This window comes from Mastacembelus armatus, chromosome 5 (genome assembly GCF_900324485.2).
Source record: "Mastacembelus armatus chromosome 5, fMasArm1.2, whole genome shotgun sequence".
NCBI classification, from domain to species: Eukaryota; Metazoa; Chordata; class Actinopteri; order Synbranchiformes; family Mastacembelidae; genus Mastacembelus; species Mastacembelus armatus.
The window spans coordinates 6,775,674-6,802,217 of NC_046637.1; the positions used below are offsets into that span (position 1 = coordinate 6,775,674).

At 39.2% G+C, this 26,544-nt stretch overlaps 2 protein-coding genes across 2 annotated transcripts; both read right to left on the reverse strand.

The window, feature by feature from the left end:
- Positions 1-524: 524 nt before the first annotated feature.
- On the reverse strand, positions 525-10,578 carry LOC113130321 (plakophilin-1-like). Its single transcript, XM_026306843.1, has 13 exons — positions 10,290-10,578; positions 9,132-9,226; positions 8,328-8,794; positions 8,080-8,227; positions 7,495-7,702; positions 6,991-7,159; positions 5,607-5,724; positions 4,617-4,793; positions 2,195-2,365; positions 1,807-1,960; positions 1,427-1,613; positions 1,210-1,294; positions 525-775 (listed from the first exon to the last, which is right to left on the reverse strand). The coding sequence occupies exons 1-13, from the start codon at positions 10,477-10,479 to the stop codon at positions 701-703; spliced, it is 2,244 nt and encodes a 747-aa protein (XP_026162628.1). The 5' UTR covers positions 10,480-10,578; the 3' UTR covers positions 525-700.
- A 960-nt stretch (positions 10,579-11,538) lies between these two features.
- smpd2b (sphingomyelin phosphodiesterase 2b) lies at positions 11,539-26,185 on the reverse strand. Its single transcript, XM_026308056.1, has 11 exons — positions 25,478-26,185; positions 23,018-23,131; positions 22,817-22,913; positions 20,934-21,010; positions 16,076-16,169; positions 15,444-15,533; positions 15,275-15,357; positions 14,986-15,118; positions 14,393-14,497; positions 14,114-14,291; positions 11,539-13,037 (listed from the first exon to the last, which is right to left on the reverse strand). Exons 2-11 carry the CDS (start codon positions 23,065-23,067, stop codon positions 12,613-12,615), a joined length of 1,332 nt encoding a protein of 443 aa, XP_026163841.1. The 5' UTR covers positions 23,068-23,131; positions 25,478-26,185; the 3' UTR covers positions 11,539-12,612.
- Positions 26,186-26,544: the final 359 nt, after the last annotated feature.

Below are 26,544 nucleotides of genomic sequence, written 5' to 3' on the forward strand. Positions count from 1 at the left end.
TAATAAAATCATATAATCAGAAGTGCTGATTGTTCACAATGTGTTTATCACCTTTCCAGCTTAAAGAATACAGTTCTGTCAGCATTATTGCTAAGTTTTAGAACATCCCAATGAGATCATTTCAAGATTGCGCACATAGATATGAAAAAGATGTCTACACCACCAAAAAATGTAAACACATCACTGCTTAAGACAATGTCATAGTTCTTACAGCAACCTCATAATCTTTAACAGAAAACAGGTTCTGTTGTCTGTGTTTACTTTACATTATTACACAAATTGTTTTACAGTTTTGTATCATATTAAATCAGCAATTTCAGTGCAAAATTACATTTTAACCCTTAACAGTATATCACTATCTAATATAGCAAGATCATCGTACCAGATTTCAGAATGCAGGCACAGCCACAAAATGTAAATTTACAAAATACAGGCAACCACAACTAGAAAAGCAACAAAAATGTTAGGGCAAAGACAGCTTTGCTGTAAAAATAATAATAGCCTTCACCTTTTTCCCACAGAAAAAAGTAACTTACAGCATATACAGGACCATGTAATCATTGAATGATGGACGCATTATATGGATACATAACCTTAGGTCTTTGTGAAATGGCAACAGGTGCTGCTCAGCCTTAGAGCATCGGTGTGCAGGGAATGTGCAGGCGAGTTACTTTGGTAAACGCCTTTCAGATCTGCCATGTTAATCGACAACTTGAACTGATTTGTGCGCTGCCATGGTGATGTCATTCACGAATGAGGACTTACTCATCCCTTGCTGCAGGACAAATAGTAAAGTATAAATCAGTATTCCATTTCAGTATTTACACTGATCTTATAGTGACACATTGACAAACCCACAAATTAAACTGTGCTTATCGCAAACTTTTGATAAAACACCTCAAGTTGAAATCTGTGTGTATCTGTGTTAGTGGTGTAATGAGTTGTCCCAACTTGCTTCTGTACATGTGCAAACAAAGTCCTGTGAGTTCTTCTTCCAAACCTGAGCTACTAGATTCCTCAGCTGTATAACTTTGGTGTATCATTCGCATTCGCTAGCCATTTCCTGAGAATCCTAATCCTTCAACTTTTCTCCCTCTGTTTCTCACAAATACCTGAGACAGGTGTGGACTTTGAGCTTGAAATAAGAAACAGAGGGGCCACACCCAAACCCTGACACATCCTGGCACCCAGTGTTAAGCCTTAGCTCACCTTTCTCAGGAAGCTTTGTAAGTCTTTTTCTGACCACAGGTTGTAGAGAAAGACAGCTGCAGCTTTGCTAGATTTGGGGAAAAATCTGAGGAGGAAAAACAATTATTAGGAAATTGTTTGGAAATCTAATATGCAAAAATAAAATCCCATATCTTCAATGATCTTATCTATTATGCATATACAGGCAAATTCTCTCTCTGCACATATGTAATCTTACTGGTTTTGGCTGAGATCTTTCAACAAGCTTATCAGTCTGTTGTTTAACAGATGTTTGCCCATCTCAGGTTCCTTTATGACCAGGCAGTTAGCAGTCTGACAGGCCATGGTCAATGTGTCATCGGACCCAATCCCTTCCTTGGTGCCAGTGTTGAGGAAGACCAGCAGCTCTGGGAGGGCTTTACGAGCTTCAGTAAGACAAACAAAACCCACAGGCTGCTCAATACAAGCAAGATTTAAGATAGTGACTTAAATCTGTTATTGTAGAATTTTATTTGCTCAAACACACATTTGTTTTTCCAAACAAAGAAAAAATATTAAGGAACAAATATCAAAACTCTTCGATAAAGCAACATGCTTTATCTTGCCCCTGTTTCTTACCTATGGCAGTCTGCAGGTTAGGGTTCTTGGTTAGGTTTCCTACCAAAGCCACTGTGCTTCTCTGCAAGTTGGCGTTGCTGGAGTTTAATAGTGGAGTGATAACCTGCAGCCCATTCAATTTCTGCACAATTATCTGGCTCATCATATTGGAGACCTGCAAATACAGAAAACCAGACCAGCAACAAGAATCAGGAAACAAAATGTTGACTTTTTTAAAACATGGAAAAAATAAAGAGTCCTTTTAGAAATTTCACAATAATACCCACTAACACTGTGACCTACAACTGCACAGAGAATGTACAAAATGTAAAGCAGCTTGAGCACGTCAGCAGCTATTAGGACAGTTTAAACGGTGAATACACAAATAAACATATTTTTTTAATCTTACAATGCCTTCATGTGCGGTGAGGTTCTGCAGAGCTCCACAACAAGCCTCCTGTGTTTCTTCTTGCTGGCTAGTGTCAAGTAAAGACAAGTAACTCTGCAGAGTTTGGGAGTGGATGAGCCATCCTGCTCCATTAGGTTGTGGTTCCTCAATAACTGGGTAATCAAAGGCCTTCTACAAAAGAAACAGAAAAGATCATCTTTAACATACATTTCCTCTGATCTCTGTACATCCTTGTGTGCTCAGACCTCTACACACCAAGCCAATAAACAATGAAACATTTCAATATACAGTGGTGTGAAAAAGTGTTGGCCCCCTTCCTGATTTCTTATTTTTTTGCGTGTTTGTCACACTTGAATGTTTCAGATCATCAAACAAATTTAAATATTAGTCAAAGATAACACAAGTAAACACATCATGCAGTTTTTAAATGAAGGTTTTTATTATTAAGGGAAAGACCAAAAGAGCCTCAAAAGGGCCACCCTCATGTTGAAATCCAAAGAAATTCAAAAACAAATGAGAAAGAAAGTAATTGAGATCTATCGGTCTGGAAAAGGTTATAAATCCATTTCTAAAGCTTTGGGACTACAGCGAACCACAGTGAGAGCCATTATCTACAAATGGCGAAAACACGGAACAGTAGAGAACCTTCCCAGGAGTGGCCGGCCGACCAAAATTACCCCAAGAGCGCAGCGACGACTCATCCAAGAGGTCACAAAAGACCCCACAACAACATCCAAAGAAGTGCAGGCCTCACTTGCCTCAATTAAGGTCACTGTTCATGACTCCACCATAAGAAAGAGACTGGGCAAAAATGGTCTGCATGGCAGAGTTCCAAGACGAAAACCGCTGCTGAGCAAAAAGAACATAAAGGTCTCGTCTCAGTTTTGCCAGAAAACATCTTGATGATCCCCAAGACTTTTAGGAAAATACTCTGTGGACTGACGAGACAAAAGTTGAACTTTTTAGAAGGTGTGTGTCCCATTACGTCTGGCGTAAAAGTAACTGCATTTCAGAAAAAGAACATCATACCAACAGTAAAATATGGTGGTGGTAGTGTGATGGTCTGGGGCTGTTTTGCTGTTTCACATCATACCAACAGTAAAATATGGTGGTGGTAGTGTGATGGTCTGGGGCTGTTTTGCTGTTTCACATCATACCAACAGTAAAATATGGTGGTGGTAGTGTGATGGTCTGGGGCTGTTTTGCTGTTTCACATCATACCAACAGTAAAATATGGTGGTGGTAGTGTGATGGTCTGGGGCTGTTTTGCTGCTTCAGGACCTGGAAGACTTGCTGTGATAAATGGAACCATGAATTCTGCTGTCTACCAAAAAATCCTGAAGGAGAATGTCCGTCCATCTGTTTGTGACCTCAGGCTGAAGTGAACTTGGATTCTGCAGCAGGACAATGATCCAAAACACACCAGCAAGTCCACCTCAAAAAAAACAAAAAATGAAGACTTTGGAGTGGCCTAGTCAAAGTCCTGACCTGAATCCGATTGAGATGCTGTGGCATGACCTTAAAAAGGCAATTCATGCTCAAAAAAACTCCAACGTGGGTGAATTACAACAATTCTGCAAAGATGAATGGGCCAAAATTCCTCCGCAGCGCTGTAATAGACTCATTGCAAGTTATCGCAAACACTTGATTGCAGTTGTTGCTGCTAAGGGTGGCCCAACCAGTTATTAGGTTTAGGGGGCAAACACTTTTTCACACAGGGCCATGCAGTTTTGGATTTTGTTTTCCCTTAATAATAAAAACCTTCATTTAAAAACTGCATGATGTGTTTACTTGACTACTTGACTTTGACTAGACTGAAACATTCAAGTGTGACAAACATGCAAAAAAAAAAAGAAATCAGGAAGGGGGCCAACACTTTTTCACATCACTGTAGACATCACATATATTTGACTTATTTAGCATGGCCTAAATACTACGCCACCCTGCTTTCACAGCATATATTGTAGGATATATTTTTGAACGTAGCTGATGCAACTTTTTAAGAAACGCAGACTTACACTGTTGGATTTTGAATGTAATATAAGCTCAGTATAGATGACTTTATAAAATGTGTGTTATGGTGCTAGATGGAAAAATTCTGCAAATAGAAAGTCTTCATACAGGTTTATTTTTTTTGCTTTATTATTGAATTTATCTAATGTTGAAGGACCTGGGAACGATTAAACACAAGTATAAGGTATCAAATGAACACGTGTGTGTTCAGGAATCAGAGTGGCCCTCTGCTACTCCTGTCTCTTCAAATGCTGGAGGGTAATACTGGTGCAATTAATGGACCAAGTCCAACTAAGGGTCATTAGGTACTGTTTAGACAAACTGACTGGTACTTTTGATAAGTATCTCTTGGTACATGGTTTACATCAATATATGTGTTTGTCTTTGGTGAAGACCTTCTTTGTCCTACCTCATTTTCTGTCGATTTGTTCTGCGAATTGAAGCAGCTGATGGGGTTGCTGGTGTCCTGGCTATGGCTCCTGCTGAGAGACTTGCCCAAAGTTGTGATCCTGTGGAACAGAGTTGGTACCTCGGCCTCCAGTTGGAACGTCAGGTTGTGCAGGATGCCCACACAGTTTCCTACAGACTGTTTCAACAGGCAGATCACCATAAAACATAAGGGCATATCTTGAGTCACGTGTTTTGTGATGTGACTTAATACATGTTGACAAGTGCAAACAGTAAAATAAAGACTTCATTGACTCCAAACCACAGTGGGGTGGATGCAAAACAACATCAGTACAATATAATGCAGTCTTATAGAAATGCAACTATTGTGTAAATTATAATGCTCAGTTTTTGATCACGTGTTTTGTAGTTGTATTATGCTGCATCTTGAATAGTATTACACTTTTTCATGCAAGTGTGAGGGAATTAAGTCCATGATGAGTTGATATTTACAGTCAGCAAACTGTAGTGTCTGACAGAAGCACATCTCATACGGTGCAGCACTTAATCTTAAATAAATCACAGAAATTGATAATTATACAATTGAGGCTTGAGGTTGATTTAACTGAAGTAATAAAATAATAAAATGTTCAATTAAAAACAAATATATGTGTGTATAATCCATCACACTGTAAATGTTAAGTAGCACAGCAAGCCTATAACGCATAAACATTAGACTGCATATGTGACTCTATGAAGACATGGTTTTCTGTGCAGCAGAAGGTAGAACCACTTTATGACTCAGACCTTATTACTCAGCTACATAACAGCAGACACAGTTTAACGTCTTCAAACTGCAGCTCTTCATTCTAATGACATGTTTTTTTGTCACGTTCCTCAAGAAGGTGTGACATGCATGTGAGTGATGAAGAAACAGGAGTGAAAGACAAACACACAGACAAAAGAGACAGACGGCATCAGACGGTATAAACGTTAAGATTCTTCTTCTTACCTTATCATCTGGTTTTTCTCTTTCTACACAGTCTTTGACATAAGTGACCAGAGAGTCGATCAAACCTCGACATTTTCTCATTGCCTGTCTGTTGCTTTGCTTTGTACTGCTGACATTTCTGTTGAAAGTAAAAAATGAAATACAAAATATTTGTTAAACAATATAGTAATACATCACAGAACAGACAGCAAGGGAATGAGTGAACACATAAAATGCATTTTCATTAATATTTAAATGACTACTCGTTGTGTAAAATGGAAGATTTTATTACTATAATTTACATTATTTTTAGTAGTAGTTGGCAATAAGGGGGTCCTTTCAGGCACTGTAGTGTTTGTCTGTTATTACTAACAGTTGTGGAAAAACAGTGCAGCAAAGGTTTCAAGAAGTTACTTAACAGCAAATCTTGTGCAGTGATGAATAAAACAGTCAAGTCAAACAATTACAGCTTTCTTAGAATAACACAGGAAGTCGGTCAAAGGTTTTTACGTCGCAGCAATGTGTTTGTTGATAAGATAATCGTTATCATGACAAAGCCACATGTAACTGGGTTGACTGATACATTTATATTTATATAGGTTTTAAAGGCTATACATATTGGTGTGAACAGGCTAGTAAGGATTTCAAAGTTTGGTTAGATAAACCAGAATATAATTCATCATTCATCAGTAAATTAATCATCAGTGAAGTTAAATACAAATTCAGAAACAACCCTCACTATCTCAAGTTGCATCCTCAAAAATGATAAGAATGATCAAAATCAACGTCTAAGATTTTCAAAATCTAAAACATTATGTTTTTTATGAAGCTTTATTGCAGGGCTGCTATTCTACATTAGTATATCTAATAAACAGGCCTTCAGAGTTAAAGGTTGGATCAAATAGATCCATGTTACTGAGTCAGGATATTAGTTTATACTTCACGCCGCTGAACATCATATTCACACCACCCTCACCACAAAACATATGTACACAAACAGAAATCAACTTTCATCAGTGTTCAGAGATTAAGGTTGCAAATAGCAAGCAGAGACATCAAGAGATTAACTAGTAACTAGTAATAAGATAATAGTTTACAGGAGAGTTGGCTATTATAGTGTTTGGGACATTTACATCTTTCCAACCAGCTTATCCTCTTAAAACTAATTCAGATTGTTCAGGTTAATGGAGCAGCGTTGTAAAAGGCATGCATATTATTGTATTCACACAAAAATAAACCTCTAGAGAAAACTTCATAAAAAAAAAGTCACATTATAGTCAATTGATCATTGATGCATATTTGATACATACTGCTGTTTTAACATATGAATGTAGCCTAAATCCTTAAGAGAGCTAAGTAAGAGCAATGAAAAGATGTTTAGTGATCATTTGTGTATTTTGCCTACCGCAGACATCCGGTGGTATGATAGAAGATCTCTGGGTCTTGGCAGCTTCTGTTAGTCTGGTCAGGACCTGTTGTGTAAGGCAGGATCACATGCTCCATTAAGACTGGGAGTGCAGTCTTCAGCAGCTCTGGCTTCAAGCTCTCTGCTGAGGACAGATTCCACAGGAGACCTGGAAAGAAAATGCAAATCTCAGCTATTTAAGGAGTAATCAAATATGAATTCACTGCATGTGGCAAAAAAAAAATCAAAGAAATCATGCTCGCTTTTAGTAGTTTTCACAGTAGCTTTAGTTCAGTACTCCTGAACAAAACTAATAGTTGATTTTCAGGATGTGTGAGATGCAAATCATTCCTGCTTCAGTGCTGTTCTTATAACAGCTTAAACATTCAACAAAAGTTAAAACACTAGTTATAAAAATTACCTCTGACTTCTTTGCATGGTCAGGTGTATAGTAAACAGTTTGTGTGCCTCTATCGTTTTGTATAATTCTGAGCTAACTTGTACCTGTCAGCTGTTTCTGTATCTCTACAGAGTTTGTATTTCGGAGCAGATTGACAGCCTCTGCAATGCCACCGCAGCGATTGATCACCTCCTTGTTACTGTCGTTTTTAAAGGACAGGTTGCGGAGGGCGGCTGAGGCGGTCTGGCTGACTTGTAAACTGGGGCTCCGCAGCAGATTCACCAGGGGCAGGATCCCATTGAGCTGTAACACCTGTGACAGCAACAAAACAAGGCTTCAGGAGCTAGCACACAAAAATTTCCCACAGACAGGAAAAATGACTGGTTCCAAATGAAGCAGATCCCAAAATCTGAGCTTTGCTTCACGTTCAAAGTAACTCTTAATATTTTCAGAAAATCAAGCCATGTTTTTGATAATATTACGGTTCAGCTTTTTTTTTTCCAGCAACATCCTTAAATCAGCCCAGCTATGGTGGGTGGGGTTGTAGGGAGTAGGAGTTCATCTTATAATTACAAATTAAATTGTGATTTAACAACAGCCATTTCTCAAAATTTGCACACTGAGTCTCATCACATCTGACATTTGAAATGAAAAGAGTAGCCTGAAAGTGTGATAGAGGGAAAAACCACCTCCTCTTTAGCCTTGTCATCAATGAAAGTGTTGTGCTGTATGTAGGAAGCGCCACAGTGCTGATGCATCTCATCGTCGTGGGAAAGACACTCCACAGCCTCCTTCATAGTGATATCTCCAGTGACAACTCCACTGTTCCCATTTGATCTTTAAGAAGCAAATTTGAATCAAAATGCTATTTAAACACATCGTAAGTATGCAAGCATATTTGTTTGTTCAAAAGATAAGCTAGTTTGTTCCCACTCACCCAAAATCGCCTTTGTTCTTGAAGAGACCATTCATGAACGGAGGCTTTGAAGGACTTTTCACCATCTCACTTTTAACCATCTCAGCTCTGACCATCTCAGATTTAACTGCCTCATGTTTGACCATCTCAGGTTTGACCTTCTCAGTTCTGATCATCTCAGGTTTGATCATCTCAGGTTTGATCATCTCAGGTTTGAACATCTCAGTTATGATCTTGCTATTTGCTTTGGTCTGACTTATGCCATTCACAAGGTACAGAGGGTAGATGTTCTTCGTTATAAGTTCACTGACTGGCCTGTAGTTGCTCCTGTTGGAGAGGAGTCTCTGTGGAGGAACAGGCCTTGATATGGGGTGCTGCCAGGCCTGATCAGGCTCGCTGCGGCTGCTGTTGTGCTGACCGACTGCCATGGAGCCGACAGCACCATAACTCCTCTCATAGTGATAGGCAGAGGCTACTGTGTTCCTCTTCTGGAGCAATTAGATGAGTTCATTAGATGAAATCAATCAACAAACTATATTTTAATAACTGATACATGGACAAACATTTGTTGGTTGCATCATATCAAATGTACAAATTTAAAGCCTTTAATAAAGTTAATGTCTGTGTGTTTTGGACTGTTGGTCAGACAAAACAAGTCAGCTAATTTTAAAGACACTATAAAGAAACTTCATGGACACAACGATTAAACCAGAAAACAATTTGAAGATTAACAAATAATAAAAATGATCTTATTTGCTGGTATTTGAAATACTTCACTCAGATTTACAACATTGTTTCATCAGCAGATGAGCTACCGTAACTTACAGTTTTTGAGAAGCCATTCCCAAAGAAAACACTTCCATTAGAAGTGCTCGACTGTGCCTTGGAACTGTCCCCAGACACCAAGTCACACACGGGGCCTGTGGAGAAATCAGTTGTTATCATATGTACTGTACATACCTAATACCACTGCCTTTGATTTATTGCCTTTGAGAACAAACTGATACTTCAGTTCCCTTACAGCAAATTTGATCTACGGTTTATGATAAACGATGTTATTGTCCATATGCTACTGAAAAAGGAATAACAGCCCTAAAACAGTGTAATGTGAAAGCCAGTTGTCACTTCACAGTAGGAGCAGGGAGCAGAGGCATTTTGGAGTGACCAAAATAAATGTTTAAAAGTTCAGGACATGCTGCCCAGAGAAATGCAATGAATGCTTAATATCTGACATATCTAATCACTGGACACAAAATGTATTTTATTTATGCTTTCCCGGGTAATAACATTTTCAAAACAAACAAAAATAAAATTTAAAAAACAAAAAATGTGTTTACATAACAAGTAACCAAAAATTTCATATGTAAAAAAAAAAAAAAAAAAAAATAGAGGCTACCTAAATATTTTCAGGTATTTTGTACATTAGATTTTTTTGGAAAAAGCTGTAGAATGATGTGTTATCATTCAGTTAAGAATAAATACATTCCTCATTTTTCAAATATTAAATCTCAACAAACCATTTCATTTAGAGTATATGTTTTAAAAACACATTCCTATGATATGCCAAATAATACAGTTGATTATGTGAATGTTAGAAAATTCACCGTTTTTCTCTGCTTACAAATCTTCACTGATTTCGCTGATCGGTACCGTAGATGCAAGATAAAATGCGCAACAAAACTTAAACGGCAGATTTAATGACTGCGTTTTTGTAGAAGACAGACTAGCGCGTGTAGAGAACTTTGATTTGATTCTGTAGAATTAATACCAGATGAAATAATTTTTTTTTTTTTTAAAATGGTCTAAAGTGTTTCGAAGCCAACTATTCCCAGGAAAACAGGTGGAAATACCTTATTCTTTAGAGATGTACTAGGATGTGGATTAAAAAGTTGAGGTTTATAATCAAATTACATAAAACTCTCTTCGAATTGCTAAAAGCCTCAGACCCCGCATGTGAGGGCCTGGTGCATCGGCTGCTCTCACTTGTTGGGGATGAAGAAGATGATGCACTCCGGCTCCTGGACAGCCTCGACCTGGTTCTCTTCACAGTTTGCACTTGTTCCAAGACGCGCTGTTTTCCTGATCGGCACTGGGCAGCGGACGGCAGGGCCAGAGAAGTGTCGTCCACATTCCCGATGGAAATGACTGATTTCAATGGATCCAAACTCGTCATCTTTCTCTCAACTATCCGGGTGGTCCAACAACATCCGAAGGAGGCTCGTATTAGAAGCCGTGGATCGTCTGTGTTGTCTGAAGTAATGAAAGTGCACCTTGCCCTGCCCTGCACGATTAGACCGCACCCATATAAACACGCAATAGACTAAGACTGCTGTGGCCTTGGCACTGTTCGCACTTTCTCCCACTTGTCATGACAGATACATCTACCTGGTATTGATGCCAAAACAAGATAACAGCATAAGAACAACTTGTTGTGAAACTCCTATTGATAATGTGTTAATTTATTTAAACATAATACAAGTGAACAGAATATGATTTCTGTTGAAATAGTAGGAACATTTTAACTTACTTGAAACGATCACAATGTAAAGCTAGGGTAGTGTGACATTTAAGGATCTCAGCTGGTACTGCCAAACACTCAAAACTGGTGATCACACATTTTATCTTTTCATACATTTATTGTAATTAGAGACTGTGTTATGCTTATGTATCTCTACCAACTTATTCAGCTGTAACAAAACTGCAATGTTATTAAGGAGAGTAGCACTAAATTCAATGGTTTTAGACAATTGTCTTTGGTGTGAATTAAACGTATTCATACTGGCACAAAATGGGAACTGAAAAAAACCCCCACCACACCCATGGGTGTGGTATGGTTGCCCTGAAGATGTGTGTGATCTGGCAAATTTGGCTGCCATCTCTTCTCACATGCGTCGTCAATGTTATGTGCTAATTGCGGCTAAGCAGCCAGTTTGGCGATTCAACTACAGGAACTGTTTTCATTTCAAATTTGCACCTGTCAATGCACTTACATTGCTCTCTAGTGGTGAATGCAGGAAGATGCTGTGCCTCCATGAACATGCAAGTCTAGAGTCACAGTACTGAAGACGCATGAGTGTGAAGCATTTATTTTGGCTTTCATAGTTATGCCCATCGCATAATAACTGGAATGAACATCAGGTATTATTTGAAATTCTATGAATCTTAATGAAATCAAAAACTACTAAGTAATTTTACAACTTTGTTTTGATAGTTAAAATTTTAAAATAATTTTTCTACTCTAAATGATTTTTTTTTTTTTTTTACAGCAAAATGCAACAAAGAATTACCTGTCATACATAAAAGGAAGTGGTTTATCTGGTTAGTCAATAAGTGCACTGCACACAAACTTATATTAAGCTACAAGATACTGTATAAAAGTGATTGACGTGATCAAATTAGGTCAAAGTTAAGAGTATACATGAGAATATCTTCAGGACATTCCTATTGCTACACTTTGAGAAAGAGGGGTGTGATTCTCTCTTACATAAAAATATCCAATGCAGCATAGTAAACATGAGAACTGAGACATGCAACTAGAGCAGGGGCAGAGAACGCTGGTCTTTGAGAGCCACTGTTGGAAAACAAGAAAAGCAGTGGCTCTTGAAGACGAGGGCTAGCTACCCCTGAGCTAGAGGCTGTCCCTTTTACTACAGTATACTGCACTGAAAAGTCTAAAATGGTGCATGAGGTTCTTTAGTGCTACAGAAGCTCTCAGAGATCTGTAATGAAGAACAACAACAACGACAAAAAAAAAAAAAAAAAACATGTTACTGGCATACATGTACACCTACAACCTTTGCGGTATTTGTATTTTCTTTGCAGTGGGTACACGTCTGTAAGAATTTAAGCACATAAAGTGAATTGCTGGTCTCAGTCTGGACCCACTGCACTTGCATGGTGTACTCTCATATTCAAAAAAGAAATGTAAGAAGTCCAAAACACAAACAACTGGTCCCAGTAAACTACTGGTAGGTGGAATGCAAGTTGGATATATAGCTTATAAAAGGTATGACAGTACTACATGTATATAACCAGAAGCATACAGTAATTGTAGAGGTGCAACGAGTGAAATCTAGGAGTAAAAAAGGGGTAAAGACTAGTATATAAAAGTGTAAAAATGTCAAAGCATGATTGTGTCCTGTACTATGGCGAGAAATTTCATTACAGTAATTATAGTATAAATCCTTCATTCTGTAGTACAAATCTCTAGAGCACAAAACACATTCAGCGGAGCAATAACTCCCTCAAACATCCATTTTAAATACTTAATTTCTCTGAGCCCACCTCGACCCAGTTGGCTCATACATTATTCCACTGGGTCAAAGGCACTGGGTTCCTGACCCTCAGGGGGCCTGCGCATTGCTTTGTGAGGCTGAGCCAGAGGAAAGCCCCTGAGTTTCTCCTGCAGACTTCCTACAGCTAGTCTCATCTGATCTTCAGCCCCCTGAAGAGATTTGAGTTCCATAGTATAGAAGATGTATAGCAGAGAAGTGATGAGTAGAATGGCAAAGCACAATGCAGCCAGCAGGTAGAAGGAGGTACGAGGGAAAGGTTGTTCAGCTCCCAGGGCCAACCAGGGCACAGCTGCGATGGCCAGCTCCAGAAACAGCAGAGCCAACCCCATCACTCCAGTGCGCGCTGCTGTGTAGCGCATCCTCTCAGCCCAGTGCAAGCCCACTTTGACTTCAGTACGGGCCTCTGTCACGATGTCGACCAACTTAGCCACTTTCCCTGAAGAAATGAAAAAGAGTAGAGAGCTATTACAACGTTGAACTCTTGCACACAAGCAGTATGAGTGTCTCAGGCTACAGTTGAACAGTGAAGTCCCTCCAAAAAAGAGTAACGGTTTAGGCTAGAGGTTTCAAACTACTATCCTCAAGGGCCACTGTCCTGCTTGTTTTATCTATCCCTGCCCTGCCCACTGCTGATTACCTGGATCATGTGTGTTCAGCGACTCAGAAGCTGCAAGGGCAGGGATAGTTGGAAAACAAGCAGGACAGTGGACCTTGAGGATGAGTGGAGTTTGAGACCCCTGGTCTAGACTGTACTTCAGCCCTATATAGATGGGATTACCATAATAACATACCATAAATATTCACTGTACTCCTCAGTATTTAAACTTATTGTTCTGCACTTAACTATGACAAAATTACAGAAAACACCCTGTAATAAAAATGGAAAGCCATGAGAGAATAAACCAAACTTGTTATGCAGCATTGGCTCTTTTACAGACTTACTTATAATAACGTAAAATGTATTCTTTGATCCACCCAAATACTGTTGAGCACAGGTGATGTTAGGTATGCCTATTCCCCTAGAGAAATAAATCCAGTTGAGCAACAGCCATAGTAGTTTATGAGCTAAATGCTAACATGTTTACAACTTCAATTTTATAACACATTGATACATAGTTGGTTTATCAATTTCCATTACACCACCTTAGTTCGGCATGTTAGTATAATAAAATTAGATCATTAGCACAAAATACAAACAGCAGAGGTAGATGGAAATCTCATCAGATTTGCAGTTATTTAGTCACAGACAAATTATTGAGATGAAATGTAATGGCAATCCATCTAGCAGTTGTTGAGAGACATGACTCAAAGCCTCAAACATCAAACTCTTAGTGGTGCTAGAGTAAATGTTTGGGTATCACCCAAGTCAGTAGCATTCATTCTCTGACAATGAGAATCTGTACAAAATTCCATAGAAATCTTTTCAAAAACTGTTATTTCAGTTCTGACCAAAGTGATGAGTTGATCAAACAACCAACACGGCCATTCCTCAAGCATGGTTAGTATGAATACCTGCTGCAGAGTCCTGATCTTTAGATTGTGTGTCTCTTCCAATTTCAGGTGGAGTGTGTGACTCCAGTCTCAGTTCAGAGGTCAGGGCCTCATGGTCAGAGTAGGGGAAAGGATGGTCAGGGACAGAGCCTTTGGTGGTTGACATAGAATCACAATAAATCTCTGTTTTGGAAGAACCCTGCAAACAACAGAAGGGAAATGTTCTCTAGTATTTCAAAGAAATTCCAAAATTGCTGGATGACTCCAACATCTTGCTGTGCACATTAATCTTTCACCCACCTTGAACAAAATGTAATCAATTCGGATTCCATTTTCAAAGGGGGAAAGTTCCCTTTTATTGATAAAAGGGTTGTTGGCTATTAGAGTCATACCGTTCTCACATCCCTGTAACAAAAAATATTTTTGAGTTTACAGAAAACCAACAACTAAGAAGATAATTCTTAAATTTTACAACCTGACTCTTATTTGCATATTATTGAGCAACATCTTTGGAAGTCAAGATGACATTTACTTAATAGATAAAGGGCCACAATGACACTGCTGTACTCACTTGTACAATTTTGCAATGTTATTTCCTGAGCAGGTATAATTACTGAAGCAATGTTTGTACAGCCAGTTTTAAAGTGCAAAGCATAATCAAACCAGACTTTTAAGGTTAGGCCAACTTTCCTTTTACATCTAAGTCCATGGTTTAGAATATGTTGCTAAACTGGGACTTGTCTGATTGCTTGCATGACTGCCTAGTCTGTGTTGAATTGCGGACAAAACTACAAGAAAGATCAATGTTAAAAACAGATTTGCTTCTTTTTAATTACTATATTTTGGGAAACAAATTAATACCTATGTTGTGCTGCATCCTTTTCATTACCTACATCAAACTTAGCAGTCTCCAAATAAGAGTCTCGGAGTCCAGTGTAAGACCTCAGTAGTCTACTGCCAAGGTCTTGAGGGTGCATGTTGAGATCACCACCTAAAATCACCACATCTGCTCCAGCAGAGGTGTGGCTAATAGATACAGAAAAGCATATTTATAAAACATTTATAAACATTATTTAGCCATAATATAATTTGAGATCAAGTTGTAAGCAGCAGAAAAAAAAAACTTTTCACCAAGTAAAAAAATAGTGTCTTATATGGTGTGTGCAGTACTAGGAACTCTACCAAATGAACTGCTGCAGCTCCCAGGCCTGAACCACTCTGTGAGGTAGATAAGAGTCTTTCTCTCTGCAGTACTCGGCATGCAGCTAAAATCAACACAGGGAAGCCAACAAACTGAAGAATAGCAGTATATACTGTGATACAGAGGAAGGCTGATGTTAGGAAACCTTACATGAGTGACATAGACATTTGCAATCAGGCTGCCAAGTTTGAAGACAGCCATTCCAACAGCTTTGCCTCCAAACCAATCTCCATGATGTGCCTAGATGTTAGGAAAAAAAGATGACAATGTTTGAAGCAATCGTCATATAAATCAATAACTCTTTTGTTAATTACTGTTAACTTCATCATGTCTACTGTCCTTAATTGTGCCCATGTCTTTACATTGGCTATGTACTGTCTGCACTGTGTGCATTTATCCACTTTTTATATAGCATAGGGCTCAGTTAATTATTAGATATAGTATGTGGAGTCTTGTGCATTCTATGTATACACCATGGTTCTTGGAGGAACATCATCATTTCTTCACTATGTACTCTGTTTAATGTACTTGGTTTAAATGACAAATAAAATAAAGGTGAGTTGAGTTGAAATGTCTTAAATGAGGTTAAGGTTTCTGCAAAATAAACAATCCAAAACTTTAAAAACAATGCTGCTCACACATTAATGCCTGTGATAGTAAGCCTACAGTATATACTGTAATACTAGAAAAAAAAATCAATTTGGCAAAATAAATATTGCACTTTAAACAAATGGTGTGCATACTGTACAAACGTTCCTTTCTGTCAGCCTCCTCAGACTTACCATGTAAGGATAACCATTCAGTGAGTAGCGATACAGAAATGTATCATGGATTCTGGGTTTGGAGAAAATGGCCAGTCCGCTTCCTATGACTCCACTATAGTATGACAGGGAAAACAACATATGAGCACAAGATTCAGGCTTCACACTAAACCCCAGCTTCAGCTATATGTGGTTATTGTTTTAAGAAATGTGCTTCCTGCTTCTGTGGAGTGTAGACGCACTTCTGCTTGCTCCTGCCTCTGCCGGTTTTACTTTGCTTTTATTCCTTTTTACTTCATGCATTCTTACCCAATGATTTTATAATACACTTTTGATCAACCTCCGATGACCATGCCTCCCTTCCCTGAGGACGATCACAGCAAACTCCTACAGAAAATCACTATGCTGGAAACTAAAGTGCAAAGGTTAGAGATGTACGTGGAGATAAATGGACTATCTGGGAAAGAGGACACTACTCTACCACTCTACCATAGTAGCAGACAAGAGCATGCTAGTATACAGATAACTAGCACTAACAAGACTGAGCAACAGGAGGGTTGTGTCCGGGTAAATAAAACTACTGGTATCAGTCCTCCCTGGAACGCTCTCGGAGCAAAGCCAAAGACTAAATCAGGACAAGCAACTGGCAGAACTCAGTGCCCAGAAATCTGTGATGCGACAGGCTGGCCAGCGTTACCATCCTCCTCAACTCCTGTGCAGAGGAAAGCACAGCCATGGATAACAGCTAAAGGGAAAAGGAGCAACAAAACTCCTAAGAAACTAACTGTACAGCTACAAAATAGATTCGCTCCACTACTGCAGGACCCTGGATCTTCATCTGATCACTTGGACAATCCTCCACATCCACAGAGAGGGGTAAGGTCTGAAAACTCAACAGAAGACAGAAAACTAAGAGGAAAGCTAACAGGGCCTCAGACTCTGATTGTGGGCGACTTGGCCATAAAAGATGTGAGACGGATGTGAGGTAAAAACACAAAAGTGCTGTATTTCCCAAAAGATATGATCTCTGACACTACTGACAAAATCCTGAGCATTGTTGCAGAAAACCCAACTGTAAAAAACCTCGTACTACACACAGGGGCAAATGATATTGTGAAGCAGCAGTCCGAAATCCTCAAAAAGGACTTTAATAATCTGCTAAACACAGTAAGGTCGCTAAATGCAGAAGTTTTTATCAGTGGACCACTACCACCAGTCAGAGGAGGAACTGAGAAATTCAGCAGGTTACTAGCACTGAACACATGGCCTTCAGCTGCATGTGATGTCCACTCAGTACATTTTATTGATAATTTTAACCATTTCTGGGATCGCAGGCATCTTTTTAAGGGAGACGGATTGTCTCTAAATAAATCATGAGTAAAAGCTTTCACCTCCAACCTATTTTTCTTGCTGCGCCACAATCTTCCCTCTGCCAAGGACAAGATACGACGAGAATCTGCCAAGGACAAGATACGGGAATCTAAACAAAATGAAGAAACATCAAAACATCCAAAGCCAACACTCCCCCCCGAATGCTCTAACATGGAGAGAAGTCAGAGCAAAGATGAGGAGGCCACACCCCCTCCACTAGCAGACACTGCCTGTGAGGATTCACTTCCCACAACCCCGCAAACCTAGTTCACCATCTTCCCGGGGCATCCCATTCCCCATCACCAAGAACCTCGCCAACCTGATGAAGCACATCACTACTGGGCCCAAACTGACCTCCTCCCCCAGTGTAATTTTCACCCCCAGAAGCCCCTCAAAGCGGCATGCCCCACCAATTCCTCAGCAAGCTCTGCTGCAATCACAATTGCAGTATCCACCAACCCCTCCTCCACGCCGTCACCAAAATCATTCTTTGTCTCCACAGCCTGATAACAGCAGAGTAAGCTCTAACTGATATGTGCTGGGTCCAGGCTGCAATACTGTTAGTCATGGATGGCTCTCTCCAGGAAAAGCCGGGGCCCAATATGCAAATAGCTATTTCAATCCCAGTTTTGTATTGTTTTAGTGGGTGACTTTAACATTCATGTTGATAATCTCAATGATGCAAGTGCAAAAGAGCTCTTGAACATCCTGGACAACTTTGGGCTTTCTCAGCATGTAACATATCCAACACACATCAAGGGACACACACTGGATCTAATAATCTCTAAAGGTCTTAATATTTCTGAGGTGGTGGTGACCAATGTTGCTCTTTCTGATCATTACTGTGTTTTTTTTAAAACAACCACCCCTGCTGTTTTGAACACAGGTGAAAGAGAGGTAGTCAAAAAGCGGAATATTAATGAGAAGAGCTGTGCATTATTTATTCAGATTTTTGCACCATCACCAACCATGCCATCAGCCCCTGTTGATGATCTTGTAAGAAGTTTCAGTTCCAAAGTTATGACTGTTATTGATTCCATTGCCCCAATTAGGACCAAGGTATTGTCAGCAAGAAAAAAGTCAAAGTCACCTTGGAGAAAAGCCACAGTGGTTAAAATTCAGAAAAGAATATGCAGACAAGCAGAACGCAAGTGGCGAAAAACCAAACTCCAGGTACATTTCGACTTATACAAAGAGAGTATTCACAACTATAACCAAAAACTAAAAAATGCAAGGCAATCATTTTTCTCAGAGGTTATCAATAGAAACAGCAATAATGCCCGCACATTGTTTTCTGTTGTAGACAGACTCACAAACCCAGCACCCTCTCTTCCTTCTGAACTGCTGTCCAAAAAGTCATGCAATGATTTTGCAGCCTTTTTCACAGACAAAATATCAAAGATAAGACAAACTATCTCTAGCTGCAGTCCTAGGAACATGACAATATCATCTGTGCCTCCTTGTTCTCGAGTGAATCTAGAACATTTTGATCTCCTTGATCACAGAGCTCTGGCAGAAACGCTTCTACAATTAAAATCTACATCATGCTGCCTTGATATTTTACCAACAAATTTTTAAAAAAATGTTTTTAACAGCTTAGCTCCAGATGTATTGCAGATTGTCAATAGTTCTCTTCAGTCAGGGCAGTTTCCCCAGGCCTTAAAAACTGCTGTTATAAAACCTCTTCTTAAAAAGCCTAATCTAGATGCTTCAGCAGTAACTAACTACAGGCCAATATCAAATCTTCCATTTCTGGGAAAAATAATTGAAAAAGTAGTTTCTCAACAAATTCACAGATTTATGGTGCAAAACAATCTTTTTAATGCACTTCAGTCTGGATTTCGCGCACACCACAGCACCGAGACTGCACTTATTAAAATTTTAAATGATTTACATTTAAATGATGAATCCAAAACCTCTGTTTTAGTACTACTGGATCTCAGTGCTGCATTTGACACGGTTGATCATGATGTGCTGCTTGATAGACTAGAAGCGTGGGTGGGAGTTACTGGCTCAGTGTTAAATTGGCTAAAATCTTACTTACAAGATAGAGACTATTTTGTCTCACTTGGTAACTATGAGTCTGAGCGAACAAAAATGAAATGTGGGGTTCCTCAGGGGTCTATTCTTGGTCCTCTCTTATTCAATATCTACATGCTGCCCCTTGCTCAGATTATGGAATACCACAACATTGACTACCATACCTATGCAGATGGCACCCAACTTTATATATCAGTATCATCTCATGATTATAGTCCTCTAATTTCATTATGTGAGTGTATTAATCAAGTCAAAGAGTGGATGCGCCAGAATTTTCTCCAGCTCAATACAGACAAGACAGAAGTGATTGTTTTTGGCCCCAAAAATGAAAGGTCAAAGGTCACTGCTCACTAAATCTTCCTATTACCACCTGAAAAACATTGCTAGAATAAAAGGTTGTCTGTCTAAACAAGATGCAGAAAAACTTGTTCACGCATTTATTTTCAGTAGGTTAGATTATTGTAATGGCTTTTTCACAGGTCTTAGCAAAAAATCAATCAGGCAGCTGCAGCTAATCCAGAATGCTGCTGCCAGAGTCCTTACAAACAGCAAGAAACTGGACCATATCACACCAGTTCTTAGGTCACTACACTGGCTTCCCGTTAGTCAAAGGATAGATTTTAAAATCTTATTGCTAGTTTATAAAGCACTAAATGGTTGTGGACCAAAATATATCCAAGATATATTGGTTCCCTATGAGGTTTCCAGACCCCTCAGGTCATCTGGGACAGGTCTACTGTGTGTTCCCAGAACCAGAACCAAACAAAGTGAAGCAGCATTCAGTCACTACGCTCCTCACTTGTGGAACAAACTTCCTGAACACCTGAGGTCTGCTCAAACTGTCAGCTCATTCAAATCAGGACTGAAAACTCTGTTGTTTACTGCTGCCTTCGAATAATTGTTCATCATTGTTTTCTTAATGTGTTTTTATGTTTTATTTCAATTTACTTCACTTGATTTAAATTTATTTTATGTTAAATGTCTTTATTTTTAAATGCTCTTTTCGATGCTTTTAACGTAATTATATGCCTTGTAAAGCACTTTGAATTGCATAGTGTATGAAAGGTGCTATACAAATAAATTTGCCTTTGCCTTTGCCTTTGCCTAAGAAACAAGTCACCTCCCTAGTTTCCTTGTAGAGCTACATCATACTATTGTCAGAAAATTTTCCCTAATAGAGTAGACATTTTTGTGAGCTGCAGAGAAGATTACAAAGGTAGGGCCTTCGATTAATCTCAGTCTTGTGCTTGGTATGGGGGTCACAAAGGAATTAGCCTGAAAAAGCTAATCCTTTAGGTAGGGGAAATTCTTTACTTAAAATTTTGAGGTTGTAAGTACATTTTTGCAGATAGTTGGGCATCTAGGACAATGTTAAAGATATTACATTTTGCTCATAAATTTTAATCACAATATGAAAGAAAATGAGAAATCATTGCACACAAAGCTTGTGAAGAGCAGAAACAATTACCTTTTGAAGTAATGAGAGTGAGGATGACTACAGGCAAGTTTCTTTTTCAGGAAGAGGTAATCTTTCTCACTCCACACCTGAACAAAAAATGTAACTTAAAAAGTACATGTAGATCAGGCATAAGTAATACTGTTCATACAAGTGTACAATTTATGGCTTAAGGTTTGTTCAAAGTTATTAACAAAGTCAAATAGATTACATGCTCCAGAACTTTATACAGTGGGTACGGAAAGTATTCAGACCCCTTTAAATTTTTCACTCTTTGTGTCATTGCAGCCATTTGCCAAAATCAAAAAAGTTCATTTTATTTCTCATTAATGTACACTCAGCACCGCATCTTGACAGAAAAAAACAGAAATGTAGAAATTTTTGCAAATTTATTAAAAAAGAAAAACTGAAATATCACATGGTCATAAGTATTCAGACCCTTTGCAGTGACACTCATATTTAACTCACATGCTGTCCATTTTTTCTGATCCTCCTTGAGATGGTTCTGCTCCTTCATTGGAGTCCAGCTGTGTTTAATTAAACTGATTGGACTTGATTAGGAAAGGCACACACCTGTCTATATAAGACCTTACAGCTCACAGTGCATGTCAGAGCAAATGAGAATCATGAGGTCGAAGGAACTGTCCAAGGAGCTCAGAGACAGAATTGTGGCAAGGCACAGATCTGGCCAAGGTTACAAAAGAATTTCTGCAGCACTCAAGGTTCCTAAGAGCACAGTGGCCTACATAATCCTCAAATGGAACAAGTTTGGGACAACCAGAACTCTTCCTAGACCTGGCCGTCCAGCCAAACTGAGTGATCGTGGGAGAAGAGCCTTGGTGAGAGAGGTAAAGAAGAACCCAAAGATCACTGTGGCTGAGCTCCAGAGATGCAGTCGTGAGATGGGAGAAAGTTCCACAAAGTCAACTATCACTGCAGCCCTCCACCAGTCGGGGCTTTATGGCAGAGTGGCCCGACGGAAGCCTCTCCGAAGTGCAAGACACATGAAAGCCTGCATAGAGTTTGCCAAAAAACACATGAAGGACTCCCAGACTATGAGAAATAAGATTCTCTGGTCTGATGAGACCAAGATTGTACTTTTTGGCGTTAATTCTAAGCGGCATGTGTGGAGAAAACCAGGCACTGCTCATCACCTGCCCAATACAATCCCTACAGTGAAACATGGTGGTGGGAGCATCATGTTGTGGGGGTGTTTTTCAGCTGCAGGGACAGGACGACTGGTTGCAATTGAAGGAAAGATGAATGCGGCCAAGTACAGAGATATCCTGGAAGAAAACCTCTTCCAGAGTGCTCAGGACCTCAGACTAGGCCGAAGGTTCACCTTTCAACAGGACAATGACCCTAAGCACACAGCTAAAATAACAAAGGAGTGGCTTCGGAACAACTCTGTGACTGTTCTTGACTGGCCCAGCCAGAGCCCTGACCTAAACCGAATTGAGCATCTCTGGAGAGACCTGAAAATGGCTGTCCACCAACATTCACCATCCAACCTGACAGAACTGGAGAGGATCTGCAAGGAAGAATGGCAGAGGATCCCCAAATCCAGGTGTGAAAAACTTGTTGCATCATTCCCAAGAAGACTCAGGGCTGTACTAGCTCAAAAGGGTGCTTCTACTCAATACTGAGCACAGGGTCTGAATACTTATGACCATGTGATATTTCAGTTTTTCTTTTTTAATAAATTTGCAAAAATTTCTACATTTCTGTTTTTTTCTGTCAAGATTGGGTGCTGAGTGTACATTAATGAGAAATAAAATGAACTTTTTTGATTTTGGCAAATGGCTGCAATGACACAAAGAGTGAAAAATTTAAAGGGGTCTGAATACTTTCCGTACCCACTGTAGTTTTGTAAAAAGGCTAAGGCTTCCACCAACCTCTTGCAGTAAGACAATATCATGCTCTTCTTTGCATAACATATCTCCAATCATGGCATAACGCTGAGAACAGTGTTTGCTAAGGTAGTGGATTCCCCTGAAAAAACAGAACAGCTATGAACAATGTGTTTATACGTGCATTTTTTGTCAAGACAAAAAACACTATTATATTAAGAGTCATTACAAAGCACAACCACTTACCAGCAATTCAGAGAGAAGATCCGGACACTGACAGAGTCTGTGTTAGCCATGCTGATGTGATGATGGAGTTTAAGATCAGGAGATTCAGATCAGGTGAAATGACAGGGACAGCACCTAATGTGACATATACAGGTGACTTTCAGACAATGAATAGTAATTTTGTTCTCTAAACCAAAGTGTGGCATATGTGGGTGCACAAAAAATAACGGCATAAACTTAACAACACGATAATAGAATCTGAGTAATTTACAAAGTGATAAAGAGAGTGGGTTACTTGGAACTTGAAGGCAAAGGTTGCTAAATGCACACATGTAAATTAATAAAATAAAAAGTATAATCTGCGAAATTATAAAATGATGAGCCTGGGAAAGATGGATTAGGGGAAAAGACACAAATCTAAATATTAAAAACTGCATATTAAGCAACAAAAGTGCAGACCAAGCATGTTGCTGCCAGGTTTCAATTCCTGGACTTCAGCAAATTTTCTGTTTTTAACTGATAAGCTCTGAAGAAATCTAAATATGGAAAGCTCTAGTAGAATTTAACAGGCTGTGTCGGTTTATAAAAAGTTCTGTTTCTTTGTAGTATTTGTAAGTTTGGGATTTTTTTGTATTGATGAAGAACTGACATCTGTAAAGTTAAAGACAGGTATAACAATGAGCAAGTATAGTGACTGAGCTGACCATGGTAGGCCTCACTGTGGCATGCTGTGGGAAAATGTTGATTTTTAAAAAGGAGACAAAGTAAGAGGCTGTTACATTCCCTCGTTTCTCCTGGGAGTGCAACAATACACCAGCCACAAACAGTGCGCTGACATAGCTTTTCTCTGTCCAGTGAGAAAAAAGGGAAGCAGCGATGTGGTGAAAAGAGTCGAGGGATTATAGTGTCAGAGGTAAACGTTCATTTGAGCAAGCAACACTGGGTATCCATCGAGTGCTAGTGCCACTAATTTTTTTAAAAATAAAATACTACTAACTATTGCCTTACATACATTTGCAAGAAAAAGTAATAGCAATGTTTTCAATTTCCTGTTTTTTCTGCATAAACTGGTCAGGAAATGAGATCTCAACTTTAGTTCCCAACACAATGTTTCTAAGCTGATAAAACACAGTGATGATCTTTATTCAAACCATCCATTGAGCCTACAAAGCAATGGTGGAAAAACTAATGGAAACACTAGGCTTCCGATCTGACTGAATGTTAATGGTAGTCAAGTTTTAGCACCCTTAGAATCCAATCCATGAAACAAAAATGGAGGTGTGGTTGAGATGTACCCTTATATAAAAACATTCAAACAGTGTCAATGTGCTATGTGCAAGCAGCATCAGTTGATGTAAGCCATACCTCACAAAAAAAGTATATCAGAAAACCCTTCAATCCAGGGTTGTTAATTTGCATGGAGATGCAAAGGGTTACAGAGTAATCTCAAAGATTTAGATACTCAGATTAAAGACAATGTGGTACTGCAGATTTTCTACAGAGAAGCGGGCACCCAGCCAAGATCCTGTGAAAGTCACAATGATGATCAGTCAATGAGGTAAAAAAAAAAAAGAGCCCAAGAGTAAGAGCTAAAGACTTGAAAGATTCACAGGAGCAGGTGAACGTCTCTGATCATGAGTCAGTCATATGCAAAACATTCAACAGGCAACATATCAATGTCATGACACCACAGAGGAAGCCACTGTTCTTCCAAAAAAAACATTGCAGCATGCTTGAAGCTTGCCAAACAACACCTTGACACTCCACAACACTACTGGGAAAATGTCTTGTTGACAGATGAAACAAAGGCAGAATTGAACTCACAACACTACGAGTGGTGTAAAAACAGAACTCCATTCAAACAGAATGAATTACAGTAGAGAGAGCATAATGATCTGCTGCTGCTTTGCTGCCTCTGTATCTGGATCACTTGTACAGGGGATAATTAATTCTCAAGTGCATCAAGGTATCCCTGCAAGATAATGTCAGGGTGGCTGTCTGCCAGCTGAGGCTCAGGAGAAGCTATGGAGGATAATAACCCCGAATGTCAAAGTAATCACTATGTTCATAATATTCTGAAGCAAGAATTAAAGCTTCTCATATACCAAAGTTTTCTGCTTTTCACTGTTGGTGGCACAAAAAAAGAAATCGAGCAATGCAAGACATTTGAAGACAACACCTTTTCACTTTGTTAAATGCTTTAGGGTAATACATGCAAACATACAGTAGCGATAGCTCGTGGAATAAAATGAGAGTTATAGCTAAGTTATTCCAAATAAATGTTGTCTTTCTCAACAATCTGTCAGATTCGTGAATATTTCGATAAAATCGCTGTAACACTATCACCTGTAACTTCAGGCTGTAATAAAAACCTGAACGTAGCTAGCAGACAGAAGTTAAATCTTCAGATAGCCATTTAGCTAACGTTAACTGTCAGTCAGTGTAATTATTTATTATTACTTCTGAGCTAATTTAACTTACCTCATGAACCTTATGTCGCCGTTACCGGCTGAAGTGAAACTGACTGTTTAATGAGCGGTACAGTTAAGTCCCGGCGTCGTAATGTTAGATTTGTGTTTGAGCGCAGAACACTTCCTGTTAGCTTGCTAGCCAACTTTTACTCTAATCCTTGTTAATTACTATCAGAAACAAACATAGTCGGTCCGTCAACTTCCCAGATAATGACCTGTAAGCTATTTAGCGGTGTTTAACCACTTTCATTCTTACAGTATGTGCTTTTCTAGCCGGCTGGGATAAAAATAATTATGACCTCCGTTTGTACTTCCATCTCAAACAATAAAACGTTGCGTAAGTATTTCAGTGACTGGGAACAATGGAAACAATTGCAGAATATTATTTCAGTGATTTGGTAGAAAGTGAGACTACGTTGCTATAAACCACAATTTCAAATAAGGGCAAACAAAATCAACTTTTTAATACGTTTTATTTTGTCGTCTTTATTACATCCGGTTTGTTTCCGACTTAGTCGCAGTGGATTCTGGGATATGATGTCCGCAAAACGCGTGTTGACAGATATTAGCAGTAAAAGCAGTGGTGTAACGTAATTAAATGTATGAATGAAATTTAATTCAATTAATACACTTACTCACAGAAAAAGACAGGAGGCAGAGCTGGAGGTAGCAGAGCTGAAGATGTTGAGGTTCTCTCTGGGAGTGATGAGGATGGATAGGATCAGGAATGAGGACATCAGAGGGACAGCTCATGTTTGATGTTTTGGAGAAAAAGCCAGGGAAACCAGATTGAGATGGTTTGGACATGTTCAGAGGAGGGACAGTGAATACACTGGTAAAAGGATACTGAGGTTAGAGCTGCCAGGAAGGAGGCCTAGAGGAAGACCAAAGAGAAGGTTCTTGGATGTAGTGAAGGAGGACATGAGGATAGTTGGTGTGGGTGAGGAGGATACAGAGGATAGGGTTAAATGGAGGCAGATGATTCGCTGTGGCGACCCCTGAAGGGAGCAGCCGAAAGGAGAAGAAGAAGAAGAAGAATACATTTACTCACGCACTTGTACTCTAGATGAAAAAGCC